Genomic DNA, 20,526 nt, shown 5'->3' with positions numbered 1-20,526 from the left:
GCTTTTATCGGTTGGTTTGCGCAAAATTTATAGCGTTTACAAAATAGGGGATAGTTTTATTGTATTTTTATTAATTATTATTTTTTTTACTACTAATGGCGGCGATCAGCGATTTTTTTTGTGACTGCGACATTATGGCGGACACTTCGGACAATTTTGACACATTTTTGGGACCATTGTCATTTTCACAGCAAAAAATGCATTTATTATACACGTATAAATGTTACTTTACGCTCTCAACCCAACCTACCCCTTCCTTACACCCCCCAAAGGCATACTTTGCAGTAATTTTTTACATTCTTCCTGGAAATCATGTGATTTGGGGAAGCCAGAGTGAAAACAGAACACAAGTTTTTCAATCAACAGCGGCTATATTAACCTTACACTGCCAGCATTAGTAAACAGAGAGGAAGGTACCATATATACTCGAGTATAAGCAGAGTTGTTCAGCACATTTCTCTAGCCCCACTCTTCCTCTACAAGTGTGCAAAGTTTTTTGTCCGGGGGTCCGGTACCGGCTGGCCGTAGGTCCCCTGGACCCGAAACTTGGCACACATGTCGCTCCAGTTCTCCTCTAGAAGTGTGGTATGGGCACAGTGAGGCATGCAGATGGACACCCTAGGCTTATACTCGAGTCAATACGTTTTCCCAGTTTTTTTGTGGTAAAATTAGGTGCCTCGGCTTATATTCGGGTTGGCTTATACTCGAGTATATACGGTATATCTACTTTTTTACTTTTTGTTTAGTTGTTTGCTGGTTTCTGGCCTAAGCCAAAATTATGTCAAACATTCCAGGATTCCTTATGGGCAATTTTCTTTTATCTTAACTGGAAGAGGGTAGGAGCTTTCTCAGCAATGCACACACTCCTGCCTGCATGCCTGAGCTATGGGCAGATGGAATCAATGAAGTAAATGCTACAGGAATCATTTGTCATTAGTCAAGATAGCTGTGGCTAGAAATGTTATGGGGGTGTTTTTAAAAGTAATTTCTCAACAAAATAAAGGATGGAGACATGAATGGATGTGCGTTTGCATTTAATATTAAAAATTAATTAAAAGTTTGGTTGGTGGTGCTCAGAAACGGTTTAGTTCCACTTTTTAGAATTAAGATTAGGGTAAAAGTGACCATACACAAACAGATTCCTTCTTCCAAACAAATGAATCCACCTGCTACTAAGTGTATATTAAAGGCAGTGGGTACAATTTATCAACAGCTGCTGATTGAGAAAAACATTACAACATGTTTCATGCGGTCCTGGTCAGTCCCTGACCTGCAAAAAGCATTATGTGTGCACCACAACAGACTAGAAAATGCATCTGCATCAAACTTGCTGAAAATGTGGTAGCTAGTTTCCATGTATTACTGTGCACTTAAAATGATTCTAAAGGTTCTAATTTTTTTCTTAAAACATGTTATACTTACCTGTTCTGTGCAATGGTTCTGCACAGAGAAGCCCTGATCCCCTACTTTTTGGGATCCCACTCTGGCTCCTCTCCCCTGTTGAGTGCCCCCAGTAGCACGCCTTTTGCTATGGGGGCACTCGAGCAGGCTCACTACTGAGCCGCACTCCTTTGAATGGACATTGTCCATTTACACACAGTATGGCTCTGTCCCAACCCTGCCCTCTCCTCATTGGTTCACTTACTCTGATTGAGAGAAGTGGAAGCCTATGGCTTCCCCTGCTGTGTAAGCCAAGAGAGAGATGCTGCTCTCATGCACATTACTGGATCAAGATGGGGCTCAGGTATGTATAAGGGGGTCTGGGGGGAGCTGCTAAAACTCCCATGTACGACCTATAGTAAGGTTTACCTATAGGTACGGTAAATATCTCCTAAATGTGCACCGTTTAGAAGATATTTACTTTTAAAGCAGCCATTGATGTCACCAGGGCATGCACTCTGAAGGAACGGGAACCCAGAAGGAAACACTTTCAGCAATGACAGAGCGTCGCTGGAGGGCCTCATTTTAAGGTAAGTGTCACAAACTTCCATGCATGACTTTTAGACAAGCCTATAGTAAGTCATATATATATATGTGCAGTAAATATCTCCTAAACATGCACTGTTTCAAAAATTTACTTTTGATGCAGCCGGTGACATCACCAGTGCATATGCTCTGAAGGAACGGCATACTGGGCCGTTCCTTCGGAGCCCTGTGCCGTGAACGGCGGCTCTCACCCACATGCGTGGGAGTGACTTCATCGCGGCTCAGGCAACTCACATAGCCGGAGTCCACGAACCTGGAACGAAGACTGGGTAAAGATGGAAGCGCCTTCAGCAGTGACAGCACGTCAGTGGAATGCTTAATTTTAAGGTAAGCGATGCATACTAGCACATTAATGCCATTGCGTTGCAGGATTTAAAAAAAACAAAAAAAAAAAAAACAAACACAAACAAACAGCAGTTTACTACTGCTTTAAAGGTAAAACAGACGCATGCTTTCTTTTCTAGGAGATAGGAAGAGGGCTGGGGTGTCATATATGTAGGGTGTCCGGTAAACTGTCCACCCTTCAGCAATTTAATGCACGCCTATTTGTGTGCAAATGACATGTTTCGACTGCACTTTCAATACAGATCATAGAATACCACAAGCCTAAATTTGGAGTATTTGGTTTCTCATTTTTTAGTTCCTGTGAGGTGCTGGATGTGAACAGTCACTGCTGGTAAGTACGATAATCTACAGAAAATTAAACTAGCTGTAGACCTCTCATTACTGATATGAGAATGAAAAAATTACTACTGTAAGACTGTAAACATATTTGGTTTACAAAGAAAATTGGAGCAATAGTGGAGCAGCCCCTTCTAATAGCAAACATTGGGGGTCATTTACGAAAAGCAAATCCACTTTGCACTACAAGTGCAAAGTGCACTTGGAAGTGCATTTGCTGTAAATTTGAGGGGTAGATCTGAAATCAGGGGAAGCTCTGCTGATTTTATTATCCAATCATGTGCAAGGTAAAATACTGTTTTTTACTGTCCTTGCATGTCCCCCTCGGATCTACAGCGACTGCACTTCCAAGTGAACTCTCAGTGCAATTTCAAGTGTACTTTACACTTTAGTGCAAAGTGGATTTTCCTTTTGTAAATAACCCCCATTGCCGTTTAATCACTAAAATGAAACTATAAATAAATTTGACCAGCTGTGCTAAAAAAAAAAAAAAAAAATGAAATTGCTCTACTTTTCTTTGCACCGATTTTCATAAAACCATCCTTGTTTGCAATAAAAGTGTAAAGATTTGCAAGTCTTTAATGAAATCGGCTAAACAGAGTGCAAGTAAAAAAAAAACTTGTTTCAGACGAAATACGTGCGGCGATTTATATACTGCATTTGTTTGCAACTCCATTATTTTTAAGAATTATTAGATACAAAAAGTTACTAAGTGTAGGTTGTTTTATTAAGCTACGAGTCAGGTTTCCTCAAAACCATTTCCCAAGTATATGTAGTAATTTCTGCAAAATATTTTGTATCAGCAATGGACTGCCAAACCCCGAGTTTAAAATGTCATCTTCCATGCAAATTGTACACATGCTCACAGATTTTGGATTCCAGTACCTGAAAGGGTAAAATGGATCAGATGTCCTTCCTAGAGCAGGAAAGAGTGTGCGGAAATGTTACATAGAATATTTAAAACACCCCACTTTCATGTTCTAGAGCAGGCTTTTCCAAACTCTAAGCAAAGGGCCAACTTACTGTCCTTCAGTCTTTAGGGGGGGGGGGGGTGGCAGACTGTGGCCAGTGGAAGTAAAAAACGCCCCTTCATTGGTTTTAATGGGAGGAATAGTGCTCCATTGTTGACATCAATGAGAAGAATAGTACTCTATCATTGGTTGCGCTGGATTAAACATACACACACACACATTATATTATATACACACACACACACACACACACACGTGATCCAGCCGTTTCGGGTAGGGGGCACGCATGGCCAGCACCTGCCGATCATCCAGCAGAGAGGCAGAACAGCGATCCACCTATGTAAACAAGGCAGACCACCGTTCTGACAGGAGTGAAGGCATTGATCCTGCGTCTCTGCAAAGCAGGGACTAGGATCCATGTCTTGCCCTAGTAAAAGCACCTCACACAGTCTAGTAAAAAATCAGGATAGGAACACAGGTAACCTTTTAATAGCCCCTGACGTTAAACCCTTCCCAGCCAGTGTCATTAGTACAGTGACAGTGCATTTTTTCTATAGCACTGATCTTGTTATTAGTGTCACCGATCTCCAAAAAAAAAAAAAAAAAACATTTTGTAGACACTGTTACTGTAACTTTTGGATAGACCAATCAATACACGCTTATTGAGATTTTGTTTTACCAAAAATATGTAGCATTATATATATTGGCCTAAATTTATGAAGAAATCAGATTTTTTCCCCGAATGTTTTATAGCAGAAAGTAAATTTTTTATATATTATATATATATATATATATATATATATATATATATATATATATATATATATATATATATATATATATATATATATATATATATATATATATATATATATTAGAGATGACCAAATACCTCCAAAAGAAAGCTATTTGTGGGGGGGGGAAAAAGTCATACATTTTATTTGGGCACTGTGTTGCATGACCACGCAATTGTCAGTTAAAATAACCCCTTGCCATATAAAAAAAATGGCCTAGTCATAAAAGGTGGGTTCTCTCTCCGGAGGTCAAGTGGGCAAAGGAAATTTCCCTAAACCGCAGGGTACAGTTTATTTTTTCATACTGGGGGCCCTTGTGTGCACATGCTGTTTGAGGCATAACAAAAGGTGAACTTAAAGGGGAGTTCCAGGCTTTTTTATGTTTATTAAAAGTCAGCAGCTACAAAAAGTGTAGCTGCTGGCTTTTATTAAACAGACACTTGCCCGCTCAATGGTTACAGCGACACGCCGCCCAGAGCTCCGCTCCTCTCCCCCTCTCCGCCGGCGCCTTCATTCCTAGTGTGGGCACCTGGCCGTGACCGCTTTCGGCTGCGCTATAATGAGCGATCAGGCGATCACCTGGGACCTGTCACATGTCCCAGGCGATCGCCTACAGGGAGGGGCCGCCGTAGGCGATATGACGTATCGCCTAAGCGGAAGGAGGAAGTGGGACAGGAAGTCCCGCTACTACTGAAGCCCCCCCTCCAAAAAAAAATGACATGCCAAATGTGGCATGTAAGTGGGCAAGGAGTGGTTTAAGCGAAAGTTCCACTTTTGGGTGGAACTCCGCTTTAAGACTATTTTTTGTTAGTTTATGCTTAAAACCCTCCTTTCTTTTGACAGTGATTTATAAGCCTTTTTCTTGTTTTCAATATAAAAATAAATGTGCTAAAAACATGTCAAATTAGAAATATTCCCATACTAAAAAATCTCCATCATTAAATTTCCCAACATACAGTATAATCACTAAATTCTTATTGCTTCTCTCCTCCCTTTAGGTAGCCTTTCGGAAGCATGTGCAATGATACATGTATCACTTTCAGTGCAATGTCCACCATCGGTCTCCCTGTACTTTATGGGCTGATGTTATTACCAAGCGCTTCTGGAAACCTCATCTCCCTGTGGATTTTTAGCAGACTAGGACGCAGATCGTCAACGCACATATATCTCATAAATCTTGCCATTTCCAACATGGTTGTGACTAGTGGCATGCCCTTCCAAATTTCTTTTTATGCATATGCACTTTACTTGCCATACAAGTCTAAAGTATGTACCATTGTACTGCAAACCACAAACATTCTGACACACTGCAGCATGTGCGTTAGCATCACCATTTTCTGCTGGATCGCCATCAGCCGATACGCTACTCTTGTGCGATACAAACAACGGGCACAGGACACATCTTCATATGAAAAAATCATGTTCGGCCAAATACTAAAAGCTTTTCGGAACCCTAAAATCGCTGGTTATCTGTGTTTCTGCGTGTGGATCGCTTATTTGCTCCCAACGTTTGCATTGTTCTTATTTAAAAATTATTCTGAAGGAGACAACTGCTGCTCCTATGAAGCTGAATTTGGTCAAGAAAGGTCGCAGATCTCTTCGGTTACACAGTCGACATGTTTCTTCTTGTTTTTCTTCATTGTGTTACTGTTTTATGGGTTCTTTATCAAGCATATAAAAAAGCTACAAACCAACAGCTGTATAGATGAAAAGCATTTAGTTCACCAAAGGGTAAAAAAAAAATCTTGCTGTGATAATGGTTTTACTTCTGGTCACTTTTGCTCCTTACCATCTGATCAAATTTTTCCTTGTGGGACAATACTACTCAGGGGAATGCCAAGAGCTGAGAGTACTGACGGAAATTAAAAACTACTGCCTTTGCCTAGCCGAGTTCAGAAGTTGTACCGACCCCATCGTTTATTTTTGCTTAGACGAGTCTTTTCAGAAGACTATCCAACGTTTCCTTCAAAGAAATGCCACCGGTGAAAAGGAGGATTCAAATATGAACAGACTTACAAATACACAAACCCCAACCGTGACGGGGAGAGTTATGCCCACTACAGCTATTGAAAGCTGCGGCTGAAAACTGTTAAAAAGCATAGATCTATAAAGGATTTGGAGATCCAGTTAAAGTGTACCTGTGCCCAGTCTATGGTCATTAACCACTTCATTACCGGGCACTTTCACCCCCTTGTTGCCCAAGCCAAAACTCCGCTTTCAGCGCGGTAGCATTTTGAATGAAAATTGCGCAGTCATGCAACACTGTACCCATATGACATTTTGAGACATATAGAGCTATATTTTGGTGTTTTTTTAATATATATATTTCAGTTTTTTTTATATATGTTTGCTAAATAAATAAAATAAAAAAAGACTGAAAATTATGAAAAAAAATTCAGTTTCCATTATAAAATTTTGCAAATACGTAGTTTTTCTTCACTGATGGACACTAATGAGGTGGCACCGATTGGCTGCACTGTTGACCAGTGCCATGATTATCACCGAAGCCGCTGTGTCCCAATTAACATGAATACAAATGCCTGCACGGACACCTGTGAATCCCCATGCGGGCGTACAAGGCCCTTGCACAAGTGCGCAATCCATGTGACCGAAGATTAAAGCAGACTAGTGCCCATTGAGTGTTTCTAGCAGCTTTGAAACACCTGGTGGTTGTTAGAGTGTGGATTGGCAACCCATTATCATGGTCAGGAGACGGTAAATCGCCTCCCTTCCTTGTCAAACCCCCAAGACCTAGACAGGAGCGGGGGTGGCATTTACAGAAACCGATCTCCTGTATTTTCCTCATGAAGTAGCCGAGCCTGCTACTTCTCCTCTTCGAAAATACAGAGGGAATCAGGTCCAGAATCAGGTCCAGTATATGCTGACCCTCCTGTCCAGGTTCCCCTTCCTTCTGCTACGGGTCCCCCTGTGTGTGCTCCTGACTCGTCCCACCTTTGCAGCGCTTCTGCCTTCCCCTCCTCTTTTTCCCCACTGGCTGCTGTAGGAGATCATTTCAGGATGGAGAATTGAGGGAAGGGGCTGGTAAATATGTAATTTACTGGCCCATTCTTTCTGAAAGAACAGTGAGCAATTGGTACTGATCACTTACTGTGTCCAATCATAACTAAAGCATAGTAAACCGATTTATGATGTTTCAGTTTGAGAAAGAATAGGAAAACCATGCAGAGCTCATCCTGTTCGTTCATTATGTTCAGCTGAGGCTGCATAAATGGAAATTGAGGACTGTCTCTTCAATCACCATTCTCTTTTTCAAAAGTAATACATCAGAGGTCTGTCTAGAGCCCTGATAGCTTACTAAAGCCACCCAACAGGGCTGCTAAAAAGGTTTTTAAAAAATAAATAAAAATAATTACACTATCCACTGCCCTACAGACACCGTTCACACCCTTGTCCACTGCTCTAACACTGACAGTGCCCACTTTAAGGGCTCATGCACACTGCAGCTTAAAAAAAAATAATGAAATAAAAAAAGCTGCTTTTACAGGTGTCTGAGCTTTTCTTTCTCTGCCTAAAAGCTTGAAGAAGCTTGTGCTTTTTTGCATGCTTTTGTGAGCATGAGTGTTTTTTTTTTCCCACCGACTCTCCTCTCAGCTCATTGTTCCATTATTTTCATGTGCTTTTTCGGGTGCTTAGGCGTCTTTTCTGCTCAAAATCTCCTCTCAAAAAAATGGGCGTTTGGTGGGTTTTATCTTCTGCCTGTAAACTCCTGAAAATGCCATAGTGTGCATAGACACATTGGCGAACATGGAGGGGAGTTTAAATTTCCAGGCAGAAAAAAAATAAGAAGCAAGCTCAAAAGCCTGTAGAGACAGCTTCTTTGAGAATGCATGAGCCCTAAGGGTAGAACAATTTTATATTTTTACAGTATTACCGTATATACTCAAATATAAGCCGAGTTTTCAGCACAATTTTTTTGTGCTGAAAATGCCCCCCTCGGCTTATACTCGAGTCTGTGCCTGCATACCTAATGAGAGCCGTGTCATGCATACAGTCAGACTGCCGCCATCCATCCAGTATTCAAAAGCCGCGCCTCCTCGTTCTAGTCTACGATAGGGGAACACTCTGTTTCCGTGGGATGAGGATGAGAGGATGTCCGTGATAGGCGGAACACTGAGCACTAACTCACTGCTGGGAAACCGAGTGATCCCCTATTACTGACGAGAACGAGGAGGCGGCGCGGCTTTTGAATACTGGATGGATGGCCGCCATCTGACTGTATGCATGACACAGCTTTCATTAAGTATGCAGATCGGTGCAGTGAGGCTTGCAATGGGCACAGTGAGGCTTGCAATGGGCACAGTGAGGCTTGCAAATGGGCACAGTGAGGCTTGCAAATGGGCACAGTGAGGCTTGCAAATGGGCACAGTGAGGCTTGCAAATGGGCACAGTGAGGCTTGCAAATGGGCACAGTGAGGCTTGCAAATGGGCACAGTGAGGCTTGCAAATGGGCACAGTGAGGCTTGCAAATGGGCACAGTGAGGCTTGCAAATGGGCACAGTGAGGCTTGCAAATGGGCATTGTTGACCCTCTTATCCACTTACAGAAGCTGCTGCATTTCTCACCCTAGGCATATACTCGAGTCAATAAGTTTTCCCATTTTAATTGTGGTAAAATTAGGTGGGTCGGCTTATGCTCGAGTATATGCGGTATATCTTTTCTTTACGTTTTCGTTACTATTTAGTTAGGCATCGCTAGTAAGGGGGGGGGGGGGAAGAAGAGGCGCCAAACCCTGGTGGATTTGTGTGCTCCAATTAGTAGATCATACATCTGAAAGGAGGTTTAAATCTCAGGTATAGATTTTTGCACCTTATCAACAGCCAACTGCACTAGACCCCTCCCATAGAATGAGACCCACTACTGTACTGAATGTGCACAAAGGGTTAATTCTTTCAATTTGTCCAGTATCAGTAATATGGAAAGCAAACAAATTAATAGACGAATCCACAATGTATAAATACGTATGCAAAAAAATTAAACCACATTGCATCCTTTCTCATCGAAACCTGTATGAAAATTCAAAAAACAGTAATGATTGTATAATATAAACAGCTTGCCTTTTCCCAGTCACTTTCCTCCTGTTTTCTGTGATGGGACTGCAGACAAATTTTCCCATAAAGCCCACATTGGTACTTTCAGGTGAAAAAATTTGATTTTTTGTACTCACCGTAAAATCCTTTTCTCTGTCGTCCATGGACGGACACAGCTTCCTTAAATCTTGACTTGTGGGTTATGTTCCTGTTCTATAGGAGAGGAACATAACCCGCAAGTTACAGTACATGTTTTCTCCTTTTTGTCATCTTTTCTTGTATCTCAGTATGTTGATAACCTGCAGCCTTTTGTAGCCACATCCTGTCTACATGTATGCACTCCTGAGATGGTTGCTTGTCATTTCACAAGGTGGGTTTCCTGATGGGGACAATAAACCATGTCTGCATAATGTGTGTTGCAACAGACACTTATAAATCCCATCTGAAGCCTACTTAGCAGGATGACAAAGCAGGAGCACAGTTTAGAAAAGTTGTGCGTTTTGTCATTTTTACAGGGAAGTGCAAGAACAAGGACTGTTGCAAAAAGTTTATCAGGGATTTTACTGAAATCAGCCAATTTAAAAACATTTTAAAATGTCTTACATTGACGTGATTGTAAAGTTATTTTTTACTTTGTAAAATAACAAACATGTCATACTTGCCTGCTCTGTGCAAGGGTTGTGCGGCCCCTATCCTCCTTTTCTGTTGTCCCCTGGTGGTGCTTCTGGCCACTCTTCATTGGGTGCCCCCTGGGGGCACCTGTACAGGCACGCTCCTGAGCCCTGCTGCTGCGTCTATTGACACAGACAACAAAACTTGGCCCCGCTCCCAGTTCCAGTGTCACTGGATTCGATTGACAGCAGCGAAAGCCAACGGCACATGTTGCCATCAATCTAACCAATGAGGACCCGAGACAGCGGCTGGTATACAGAGTTTATTTTCACAGCCTAAGGAAGACTGCATTAGGCATACAAGCAGTTTGCACCTCTGTACAGAGCGTTCTATAGGTGTTTTTTTAATCACCTGTTCCCCTAATTAAAAAATAAACGAAAAGAAAAAAAAAAGAACAAAACCACTGCACTTGCTCTGGGGACAGTATGTAAAAATAAATAAAAGTACTTATTGGTCACCAGAACAGTCCTGTAATCCAATCTGTGCAATCTAGAATCCACCCACAAGCTGCCAATGCGCACCAACGACAATTTACATTAACGGCTGGACAGGAATTGTTTTGTGGTGGCACAGCAACACACACACACACAGGTGGTGTTTTGCCTTGTGTTGTGGCCCTGAAAGTACTTTGAATGTAAAGCTCTTTGCTGTGGAAGCTCAATTTCAGGGGTTTAAGCACCCAACAAAAATCTCCTGCCAGGATTTACTGCTATCCGGGGGTGGGTGCGACCAGGGGAAAATCTAAAACAGGGAAACATTAAAAATGTGACGGGTGTTTCTAGCATTTTCCCCCCTCCCCCCCGAAAAAAAAAAAGTTTACTTCTGTCTCTGCTGCTTTTGCATAGTTCACTTCCTGTCTGGGGGGGGGGGTCATTAGGACAATAAGTGGAACGGTTTCCAACAGTCCAAAAGGGGACCCTCCAGTTGTTCAGGAACTACAATTCCAATCATGTCTGTGAATGTCAGAGTTTTACAATGCCTCATGGAACGTGTAGTTCCATAACAGCTGGAGGGCCGTAGTTTTCCTGGGACAACAGTAAAGCCTGACGGGGGTTCTCAGCTTTCCCCTAGCTATCCAAAACATAGTTTAGGGAATAGACACACTTTAAAATGTCCAGCTTTTCAATTCTCTTTTTTCTAAGTCAAATTACACATTTTCCTCAGGTTAACCGCATTTTATTGGTTAGACACAGGATGTTACACATGCCAAAGCCGATGGAAACCACCGTTTTCTATTTTTTTATTTTGACTGATAAAGCTGCAAGCCCAACTTTTATGAATACATTCTATATATAAAAAAAAAAAAAAATGCATATGCCATTCATATAATAGATAGCATTTATTATAACACAAGACAGATTTGAGGCTTTTTCAGGGTGCTGAAAATACCATGAAAACAAAGTGGAAGTGATTTTAGCAGCAGAAATGCCCTTTTACACTCGATCGGTTTTCCTGGCGGTAAAAAGTCCACCGGGAAAACCGAGAACCTGCTCGGTAGCTTTTTCCCCCTACACACGGCCGGGTTTCCCAACAGGAAAACTGCCATGAGAGCTTTGGTCAGGAAACCCGGCCGTGTGTATGTTCCACCGCAGGTTTTCCCCCATAGGGAAACTACCGGCTTAAAAACCACCGGCAATCCCAGTGGGAAAAAAAAAGAGAACATGTTTTCCTGTCGGGAAAACTGTGATGGAGCATACACACGGCTGGGATTCCCGGCCAAAAGCTTTCATGGCAGTTTTCCTGCCAGGAAAACCAGTCGTGTGTACGAGGCATAAGGATGGGCTCACACTTGTGCGATGCGAGAACCAGCGTGATTCTAGTGCGGGTTCCCACACCGAATGTCACTCGCAGGCAGTTCTGGATGTGTCATTAACTTTATATTGACACCTGCAGCAGATCGGTTGGCAGATCGCAGTGTAAATTGTAAAATGGTACAGGAATCAGATGGCATGGATGTGAACATCCATGCCATCCGATTCCAGTGCAGACCAAAAAAAGGGTCGGGTACCATTTTGGTCCGAATGCAATACAAATTCAGTCATACAAACAGGATGGCTAACTTCGCATTGCACAGACATCGCATGTGATCTGCACGTGCAATGTCTGTGTTCGCCTCATTGTGAACCCAGCCGAACGCCACTTGATCACTACCACGCCCGACCGCTACCAATCCCCCACCTAAGCCATATATCCTGGGCTCCGCTGTCCCACCTGCAAGAAAGGAAACCGCATGCTGGGCGGTTGGGTGTTGATGGGTGGAACGGTGAATATATATTACTTCACTTCCAGATTCAGAGATGTCATTTCCCGACTGAGGCCAGAGTCATCTAAGGGAGCACAATCTGTGCTGCAGTTAGGCGAAAAGGAGATATCAAGCGTCCAACAGACCTCTTAGTAAAGAGAACCTGTCATTAAAGTGCGATATCACATCAGTTAACAAAAAAAAGTAACAAAAAAAAATGTGTCCCCCCACCATTATATAAGAACATAAGTGCATGCAGTAGGTGCGCCTATGTGCGAAAACAATTGCATCACACGTGAGATAAAGCGATAATTCATGGCCATTTCATGGGTGTTCGCAAATTTAAAGCTCGACATGTTTCGTATCCATTTGATGCAACTTTGTCTTTTATACCCAACAGAAATTTGGTAAAATATTGTGCGTTTCTGTACACTACAATTACTTTTTTTTTTACAGAAATGTTGCATTTGATAAACATTTATGCAAATATTGTGTAATGTAAAAAACTTTGCAGCTACCACCATTTTATCCTCCAGGGTCATTACTTTCAGTAAACATAAAATATGGAAATATACCTTGTGGGGTTAAATAATCTTCAGGCCTAAAACATGCATTTGAGGCTCTGGTAGCGCTGCCGTGTACACACTCATAGTGCCTGGCTATATGTCACACTATCGGGTTCTTCTAGTAGAAGGGAGGAGCCGATAGTGTGACGTCTAGCCAGGCACTGTTAGTGTGTACACGGCGGCGCTACTGCGGAGGTTTTCATATGCGATTTTTACTGTTATCTTGTTTTTGGGGACTTTGAATAAACTTGTATACAGAGAACACTATGGTTTCTATATTTGTCCTTTACATGTCCTGAACTCATGGAATCTTGAGCAAAAGCTGGAAGGTGATTTGTTTTACTGGATGCAAGTGTGCCGAGTTACCAATAGAGAGGAGCAGTCGGCAGATTGCTGGATTACCCACCATTGATTATTAAGAGATCGGTCACTTCTGTGGGTGGGAGAAGGGGTTTCCTCCCCCCATTTCCAGAACTGACTTCAGATCGCGCAGTCCAGGAGTGGGGCAATGGCTGCAGAGCAGAGAGGAACTGAAGTTTATTGCTCCCTCTCTGTGAACCCAGAAGCGACGAATATGCTGTCGCTTCCGGTTCCGCCTCTGTTTACCTAGCCATTAGCGGCCAGGAAAGCAGCCAATCAGACTGCTCTGTGTCTGATCAGCTGTAATGGAGGCCAAAGGAAAGATTTGGGGTCTAATAAACCACAGATCTCTCCATAAAGAGGACCTGACATGGCAAAGGCTGTCACAAGGGATGTTGCTCATCTCTTGCAATAGCAATGAAGTTTTAGATAAAATAAATTATAAAAAAAAAAAAAATGTAAGTGTCCCCGTCCCCCTGTGGTTATGCACATATGCAAACACATATGTTACTCCAGCACGCATATGTAAACGGTGATCGCATCACACGTGAGGTATTGGTGCGTATCTCTAAACTGGTAACTTTAAAAAGGCATTTAAAGAGTCGTCAATGGAGAATGTTAAGTACCATTCCCTGGACAAATGCAATTTTAGGCTTCATTTCCATGGACGTTTTTACAGACACTTTTCTGAGCGTTTTTTGCAGCTTAAAAACGGCTCTCCATGTTAGTCTATGGCCTCATGCCCACCATGACGTTTGGCTGAGCCGTTTTTAAGCTGCAAAAAAAAAAAAAACAGGACCAGTGCGTTCTGAAGCTCCAGCGTTAGAGCTGTAAAAACGCCAGACGTTAAAAAACGCTCAAAAACGCTACAGCGGCGTTTTTGAGCTCCAGCTCAAAAGAGAAGAAAAACATTGACAGGCATTTTTTAAGCTATAAAAAAGGCTAAAAAAAGTGGCTGTAAAAACGTCCATGGAAATGAAGCCTTAAAGTCTAACATGTTGGGTATCCATTTACTCAGCGCAACATAATTTTTTATATTTGACAAAAACATTAGGTATTATATTGTTTTTGTGTGCAATAAAATATAATAAAGTGTATTTCTTCCAAAAAAAAAAAACGGTGTTTGAAAAACCGCTGCACCAATACTATGTGACATAAAAAAAATCACCCATCATATTATTTTATAGGGCCTCTGCTAAAAAACTAATTATCTATAGCTATATGGGTTGTACATAATTTTCTAGCAAAAAAAGTAAATTTTCACATGTAGGAGAGATGCCATGTCAGAATTAGGTCCTACAATAATTATCAACTTCAAAGCTCCTGATGAAGCGCATAAGAGCGCGTAACACGTAGAGCAAGTATTTGAACATCCTTTTACCGCTCTTCTGTAACCTAACCACACTCCTGGACTGACTATCACTATGGAATAATTATCATTAGTTTCCGGGTCTCCACGTAGTTTACTGAAGGTTATGTACAGTAGCGGGATTTTAGCCATTTGTGTTGATACATCAATGACGTTTGTTTTAGAGATTTTGTAAAACTTTATCTGTAATAAAAAAAATATTTTTGTATATATATGGTTGGTTTGTGCCTAAAAAGTCCAAGCCCTACTTTCTGTATTTGTTTCAAATGTATAGGACGCGGCACTGTTTATTCCTTTGTATTCGCAGGACCGCTCTCTGTGTTTTGATACAATATTTTCGATGTGTCAGAATTGGCCCGGTAGGCAAGTGGTTAAACAAAATGCAGCTATATTGACATGATTTATCTCTTACCTTTACATCTCTGTGAATGATGTTGTTATCATGACAGTAGCGTAGAGCTTCCAGTATTTGCCGCATGTAATGACTGTAAAGAAGCAGAATACAAATGCATTATTAATTTGATATGCGTGGATAATTACACCTTGAAGGGTAAATCCAGCCAATGTCTTTTTGAAAGAAAAAAAAAAATCTTTATGTTTCCACCCTGGTGCCAAGAGCTTTCCAGCTAAGGTAAACAAACCCAATAGAAAGACAAACCCGCAGCTCCAGGTGAGACCAGGAAGCCTAATGATCCAGTAGGTGCTCGCCTCTGCACACAATAAAATTAGAAGAAACAGACGCACACCAAAAAACTACAGGAATCAGAATGCTGGGTAGACGCGTCATTTGCGTAAGACGTCCGTGAATGGCGCTGGACGCCATTTACGTTAACGTCTAAGCAAATGACATCGGTGCGACGTCATTTAGCGCAATGCACGTCGGGTAATTTACCCGACGGAGCATGCGCAGTACGCTCAGCGCGGGAACGCGCCTAATTTAAATGGGGCGGGCTTCATTCAAATTCAAATTGGGCGGGCTTGCGCCGAGCGCTTTTACGATACACCGCCGCAAGTTTACAGGTAAGTGTTCTGAGAATCAGGCACTAACGCTGTAAACCTGCGGCGGTGTAACGTAAATCACATACGTTACGCTGCCCAGGAGCAACGTAATTGTATGAGAATCTGGGCCTAAATATATAAAAACATGGTCGTAAAACACCATATACTCATGTGTCACCCCATGTCCTTATATTCTAAAACAATTAAAAGGGGTTGTAAAGGTACAATTTTTTTTCCCCTAAATAGCTTCCTCTACCTTAGTGCAGTCCTCCTTCACTTACCTCATCCTTCTATTTTGCTTTTAAATGTCCTTATTTCTTCTGAGAAATCCTCACTTCCTGTTCTTCTGTCTGTAACTCCACACAGTAATGCAAGGCTTTCTCCCTGGTGTGGAGTGTCGCGCTCGCCCCCTCCCTTGGACTACAGGAGAGTCAGGACGCTCTCTACGTTGCAGATAGAGAAAGGAGCTGTGTGTTAGTGGGCGTCCTGACTCTCCTGTAGTCCAAGGGAGGGGGCGAGCACGACACTCCACACCAGGGAGAAAGCCTCACATTACTGTGTGTAGTTACAGACAGAAGAACAGGAAGTGAGGGTTTCTCAGAAGAAATAAGGACATTTAAAAGCAAAATCGAAGGATGGGGTAAGTGAAGGAGGACTGCACTAAGGTAAAGGAAGCTATTTAGGGGGGAAAAAATTACCTTTACATCCCCTTTAACCAATAGACAACAGTATCCTCTACCATCCCGATATAAACAATCGATACATATAAAAAACACATACATATCAATTGATTTGGGGGGGGGGGGGGTCCCCCAACATAGGAACGGGGGGGGGGAGAACAATACAAGACACAAAGACAGAAAAAATAATTGACACAAATATAAAACTTATATTATACTATAATATTATATTATATTATACTTGTATTGCAAAACCCATTCATGTACAATGCGGCTCCCATCTGTGAAAGACAGATGGGGCACCATTGCATATAGCACACCAAAAAGTTTGTAGGACAGACAACCAAAAAGGGCAATGGAAATGGGCGGCACAAATTTGGGTAAACAACCCCAGAGAACTGCAATATTACCGCCCATCCATCTGTCCCTTCATTTATAACCCAGTGGCTAGTAAATGTCCAAATGGGTCAGAAATGAATGAAAGAAGCATGTGCACCTCCAGGAAATCTCTCTGGTCCATCCGTGCAACTGCTGCTTAAATAGCAGAGTCAACTACAAGAGGTTGTGGCCATTGAAAAAATGAGCGATTTTCTCATAGGTGGCGAGTACTCATAGTTATAAGTGAACTACAAGAAAAACACTGCAAAAATTCAAAATAGCCCTGTATAAGTTTCTAAGTTCTCCAAAAACTGAAAGTTACACTAGGGGTTTCTCATGGTTTTGTCGATAGAGAACATGCTTACTACGGACATCAAGTGAACTTGTAATTTTGACTATTATGGGCAAAGTAAAAATATATATATTTTTTTTTAAAACACAGAAAGCCTCATCAATTTTGACATTTGTATTTGTGATGTTTATGCCAATGTGGTTATTTTGTTTAAATTTACATTTAGGCCCCATTCAAATATCTCTGCTTTCACCTCGTTTCTTCATGTGTTTATTGTTCTTTAATGCATCTTTTAGATGCATTTTTCATGCATTTTTTATTGGCTTCAATGAGCCAGAAAATGTAGGTAAATGCATGTAAAAATCGGGTATGCCTTATTTTGTTTACAAAGCAGTGCGCAGATGTTCAAGGCCTATTAATAATCAATTTTCATGACAAATGCATTTTTATGTGTCACAAAATGCACAGGTGCACAGTGTATCCGAAAAGAATTCACAGTGCTTAAATTTTTCCACATTTTGTTACGTTACAGGCTCATTCCAAAATGAAAATGACGTGGAAGAAGTTTGTTTAAAATCTTTGCAGATGTATTCAAAATAAAAAAAATCCCTTGTACATAAATATTCACAGCCTTTGCTCAATACTTTGTTGAATCACCTTTGCCACCAATTACAACCTTAAGGCTCCATTCACACCTAGGCGTTTTAACGCCTGAAGCCCGACGCTATTGCAGCCTGCAATACGCTGGAGGGGTGATTTAACATTGTCGGCTATGGAGATGGTTCACATCTCCACGCCGAACGCCGAAACGGCGTATGCCTGAAGCTCAAAACAAGTCCTGAACCCTTTTTCTCAGGCGGCTTTCAGCGTTCGGCATAGCCGACAATGTAATCACCCCTCCGGCGTATGTTAAGCTTAAAAAACGATTGTTTTGTCGCGGCAAATCGCGGGACAAAACGCCGCAATTTGTCGCGCCAAATCGCGGTACAATACGCCGCGTTCAGGTGTGAATGCAGCCTAAAGGGGTTGTAAAGGAAACATTTTTTTCCCCTAAATGGCTTCCTTTACCTTAGTGCAGTCCTCCTTCCCTTACCTCATCTTTCGATTTTGCTTTTAAATGTCCTTATTTCTTCTGAGAAATCCTCACTTCCTGTTCTTCTGTCTGTAACTCACCACCGTAATGCAAGGCTTTCTTCCTGGTGTAGAGAAAGCCTCTTGAGGGGGGAGGGGCGAGCAGGCAAGTCAAGACACACTCTACTTTGCAGATAGAGAAAGGCGCTTTGTGTATGTGGGTGAGCGTCCTGACACTCCTGTAGTCTAAGGGAGGGGGCGAGCAGGCAACTCAGGACACTCTCTACTTTGCAGATAGAGAAAGGAGCTGTGTGTTAGTGGGCATCCTGACACTCCTGCTCACCCCCTCCCCCCTCAAGAGGCTTTATCCACACCAGGAAGAAAGCCTCACATTACTGTGTGGAGTTACAGACACAAGAACAGGAAGTGAGGATTTCTCAGAAGAAATAAGGACATTTAAAAGCAAAATCGAAGGATGAGGTAAGTGAAGGAGGACTGCACTAAGGTAAAGGAAGCTATTTAGGGGAAAACATTTTTTTCCTTTACAACCCCTTTAAGTCTTTTTGAGAATGATGCTACAAGCTTGGCACACCTATTTTTGGGCAGTTTCTCCTATTCAGGACCTCTTAAGCTCTATCAGTTTGGATGGGGAGCGTCGGTTCACAACCATTTTCAGATCTCTCCAGAGATGTTCAATCGGGTTCAAGTCTGGGCCACTCAAAGACATTCACAGAGTTGTCCCGTAGCCTCTCCTTTGTTATCTTGGCTGTGTGCTTAGGGTCACTGTCCTTGTTGAAAGATGACTCAACCATATGTGCTGCAGAGATGGTTGTTCTTCTGGAAGGTTCTCCTCTCTCCAGAGAAAAACTAGAGCGCTGTCAGAGTGACCATCGGGTTCTTTGTAACCTCCCTGACTAAGGCCCTTCTCCCCCGATCGCTCAGTTTGGCCTGGCCGTCCGCTCTAGAAGAGTCCTGGTGGCTCCAAACTTCTTCCATTTACGGATGATGGAGGCCACTGTGCTCATTGGGACCTTCAATACTGCAGATATTTTCTGTACTCTTCCCCAGATCTGTGCCGTGATACAATCCTGTCTGAGGTCTACAGACAATTCCTTAGACATCCTGGCTTGGTTTGTGCTCTGACATGCACTGTTAACTGTGGGACCTTATATAGACAGGTGTGTGTCTTTCCAATAAACTGAATTTACCACAGGTGGACTCCAATCAAGTTGTAGAAACATCTCAAGGATGATCAGTGAAAACAGGATGCACCCGAGCTCAATTTTTAGTGTCATTGCAAAGGCTGTGAACACTTATGTACAAGTGATATTTTCATTTTTTATTTTGAATAAATTTGCAAAGATTTCAAACAAATTTCAAACCAAAAAAAAAAAAAAGCACAAACACACGGGTGTGAATGGGGCGCAACTAAAACAAAAACGCAAGGAAAGTACCCAGTGGGTTTAAACAATGTTGGTAGTCACATACCTGGCAACAGCTTCACTGTATACAAATCCGGCATCAGCTCGCTTTACGATTTCAAAGCACAAATCAGCTCCATCCATGCTGCATTAAAGAAAGAAAGAAAAAACAGTCAGGAATTTTGCAGGATAAGAATTAGGGAAAATACCACCTACCTGCTGAGAATATGTAGTGCGTTGTTACAAGCTGGACAGGCACAGTAAATGATTAACGCAAAAATTAAGCTAAAAATGATTTGGCTAATGTGGCAACACAGTAACTTCCAATTGTTATTCATCTTCTATTTTTACTGCAATTCATTTCAACAAAACACACAGATATAATATGAGCTGACGGGACGTTATCTGAAGCCATCAAATCCTTTTAGTGAAGAAGGAAAGACGAGTAACAAGAAAAAATATTTCAGACAACGGCTTTGGAAAAAACAGGACAAAGCCTATTACTGTCACTCTAGGGGTGTCCAGGATTGGAAGAGCCGACAAAATAGCCAACCAAGCAGCTGATGGCTTGCAACTGTAGATAAAAAAAAATTCACTCCTGAATAACATACAAAAACATTATATATGGGTATATTGTGATATTTGTGGGGGTTTTACTCAAGTGTAGCGTTTTCCAGTGAGTTCAAACCAGCCAGGCCTTTCAGGGCTTGATTGCCCACTTTTATTTCAGAAGAAACGAAAATCTCAAAAGCAACTTCAGTGCAACTCTCGCAGGGGTTTCCAGCTCCACTTCAAAACACATAAGCTAATCGTTATTTGCCTCCTGGCCTCTTCCCGCTGTGTTGATGCTCAGGTCTCAAGCTTCAGCCTTTTGTCTGGTCTCTCAGACAGACTCCCAACACCTATGTGCTCACATACAACACTCTGTACTACTTTTACGCTCTTTCTTACAGTGATCAGTGCTAAAAAAAAAAAAATGCACGCCACTGTACCGAT

The 20,526-nt window shown here is 41.9% G+C and overlaps 2 protein-coding genes across 16 annotated transcripts in view; one reads left to right on the top strand and one right to left on the bottom strand.

Moving 5' to 3' along the window:
- CASK (calcium/calmodulin dependent serine protein kinase) overlaps positions 1-20,526 on the bottom strand; it is a 407,679-nt gene that overhangs the window by 254,122 nt on the left and 133,031 nt on the right. For all 15 annotated transcript variants that reach the window (XM_040338072.1, XM_040338077.1, XM_040338074.1 and 12 more), the window contains exons 4-5: positions 19,598-19,675; positions 15,102-15,174 (exon numbers count right to left, since the gene is read on the bottom strand). In XM_040338072.1, the coding sequence (XP_040194006.1) occupies positions 15,102-15,174; positions 19,598-19,675 (151 nt within the window). The remainder of the gene's footprint in view (positions 1-15,101; positions 15,175-19,597; positions 19,676-20,526) is intronic.
- On the top strand, positions 2,430-6,732 carry GPR82 (G protein-coupled receptor 82). Its single transcript, XM_040338089.1, is given in 3 exon segments — positions 2,430-2,662; positions 5,431-6,166; positions 6,168-6,732. Coding segments are annotated over 2 exon segments (1,068 nt in total). The 5' UTR covers positions 2,430-2,662; positions 5,431-5,446; the 3' UTR covers positions 6,516-6,732.

The sequence above is a fragment of the Rana temporaria genome, chromosome 2 (assembly GCF_905171775.1).
Source record: "Rana temporaria chromosome 2, aRanTem1.1, whole genome shotgun sequence".
Taxonomy (NCBI): Eukaryota; Metazoa; Chordata; class Amphibia; order Anura; family Ranidae; genus Rana; species Rana temporaria.
Note: the sequence above shows the minus strand (reverse complement) of the source record. Positions and strands in the feature narration are given on the sequence as shown.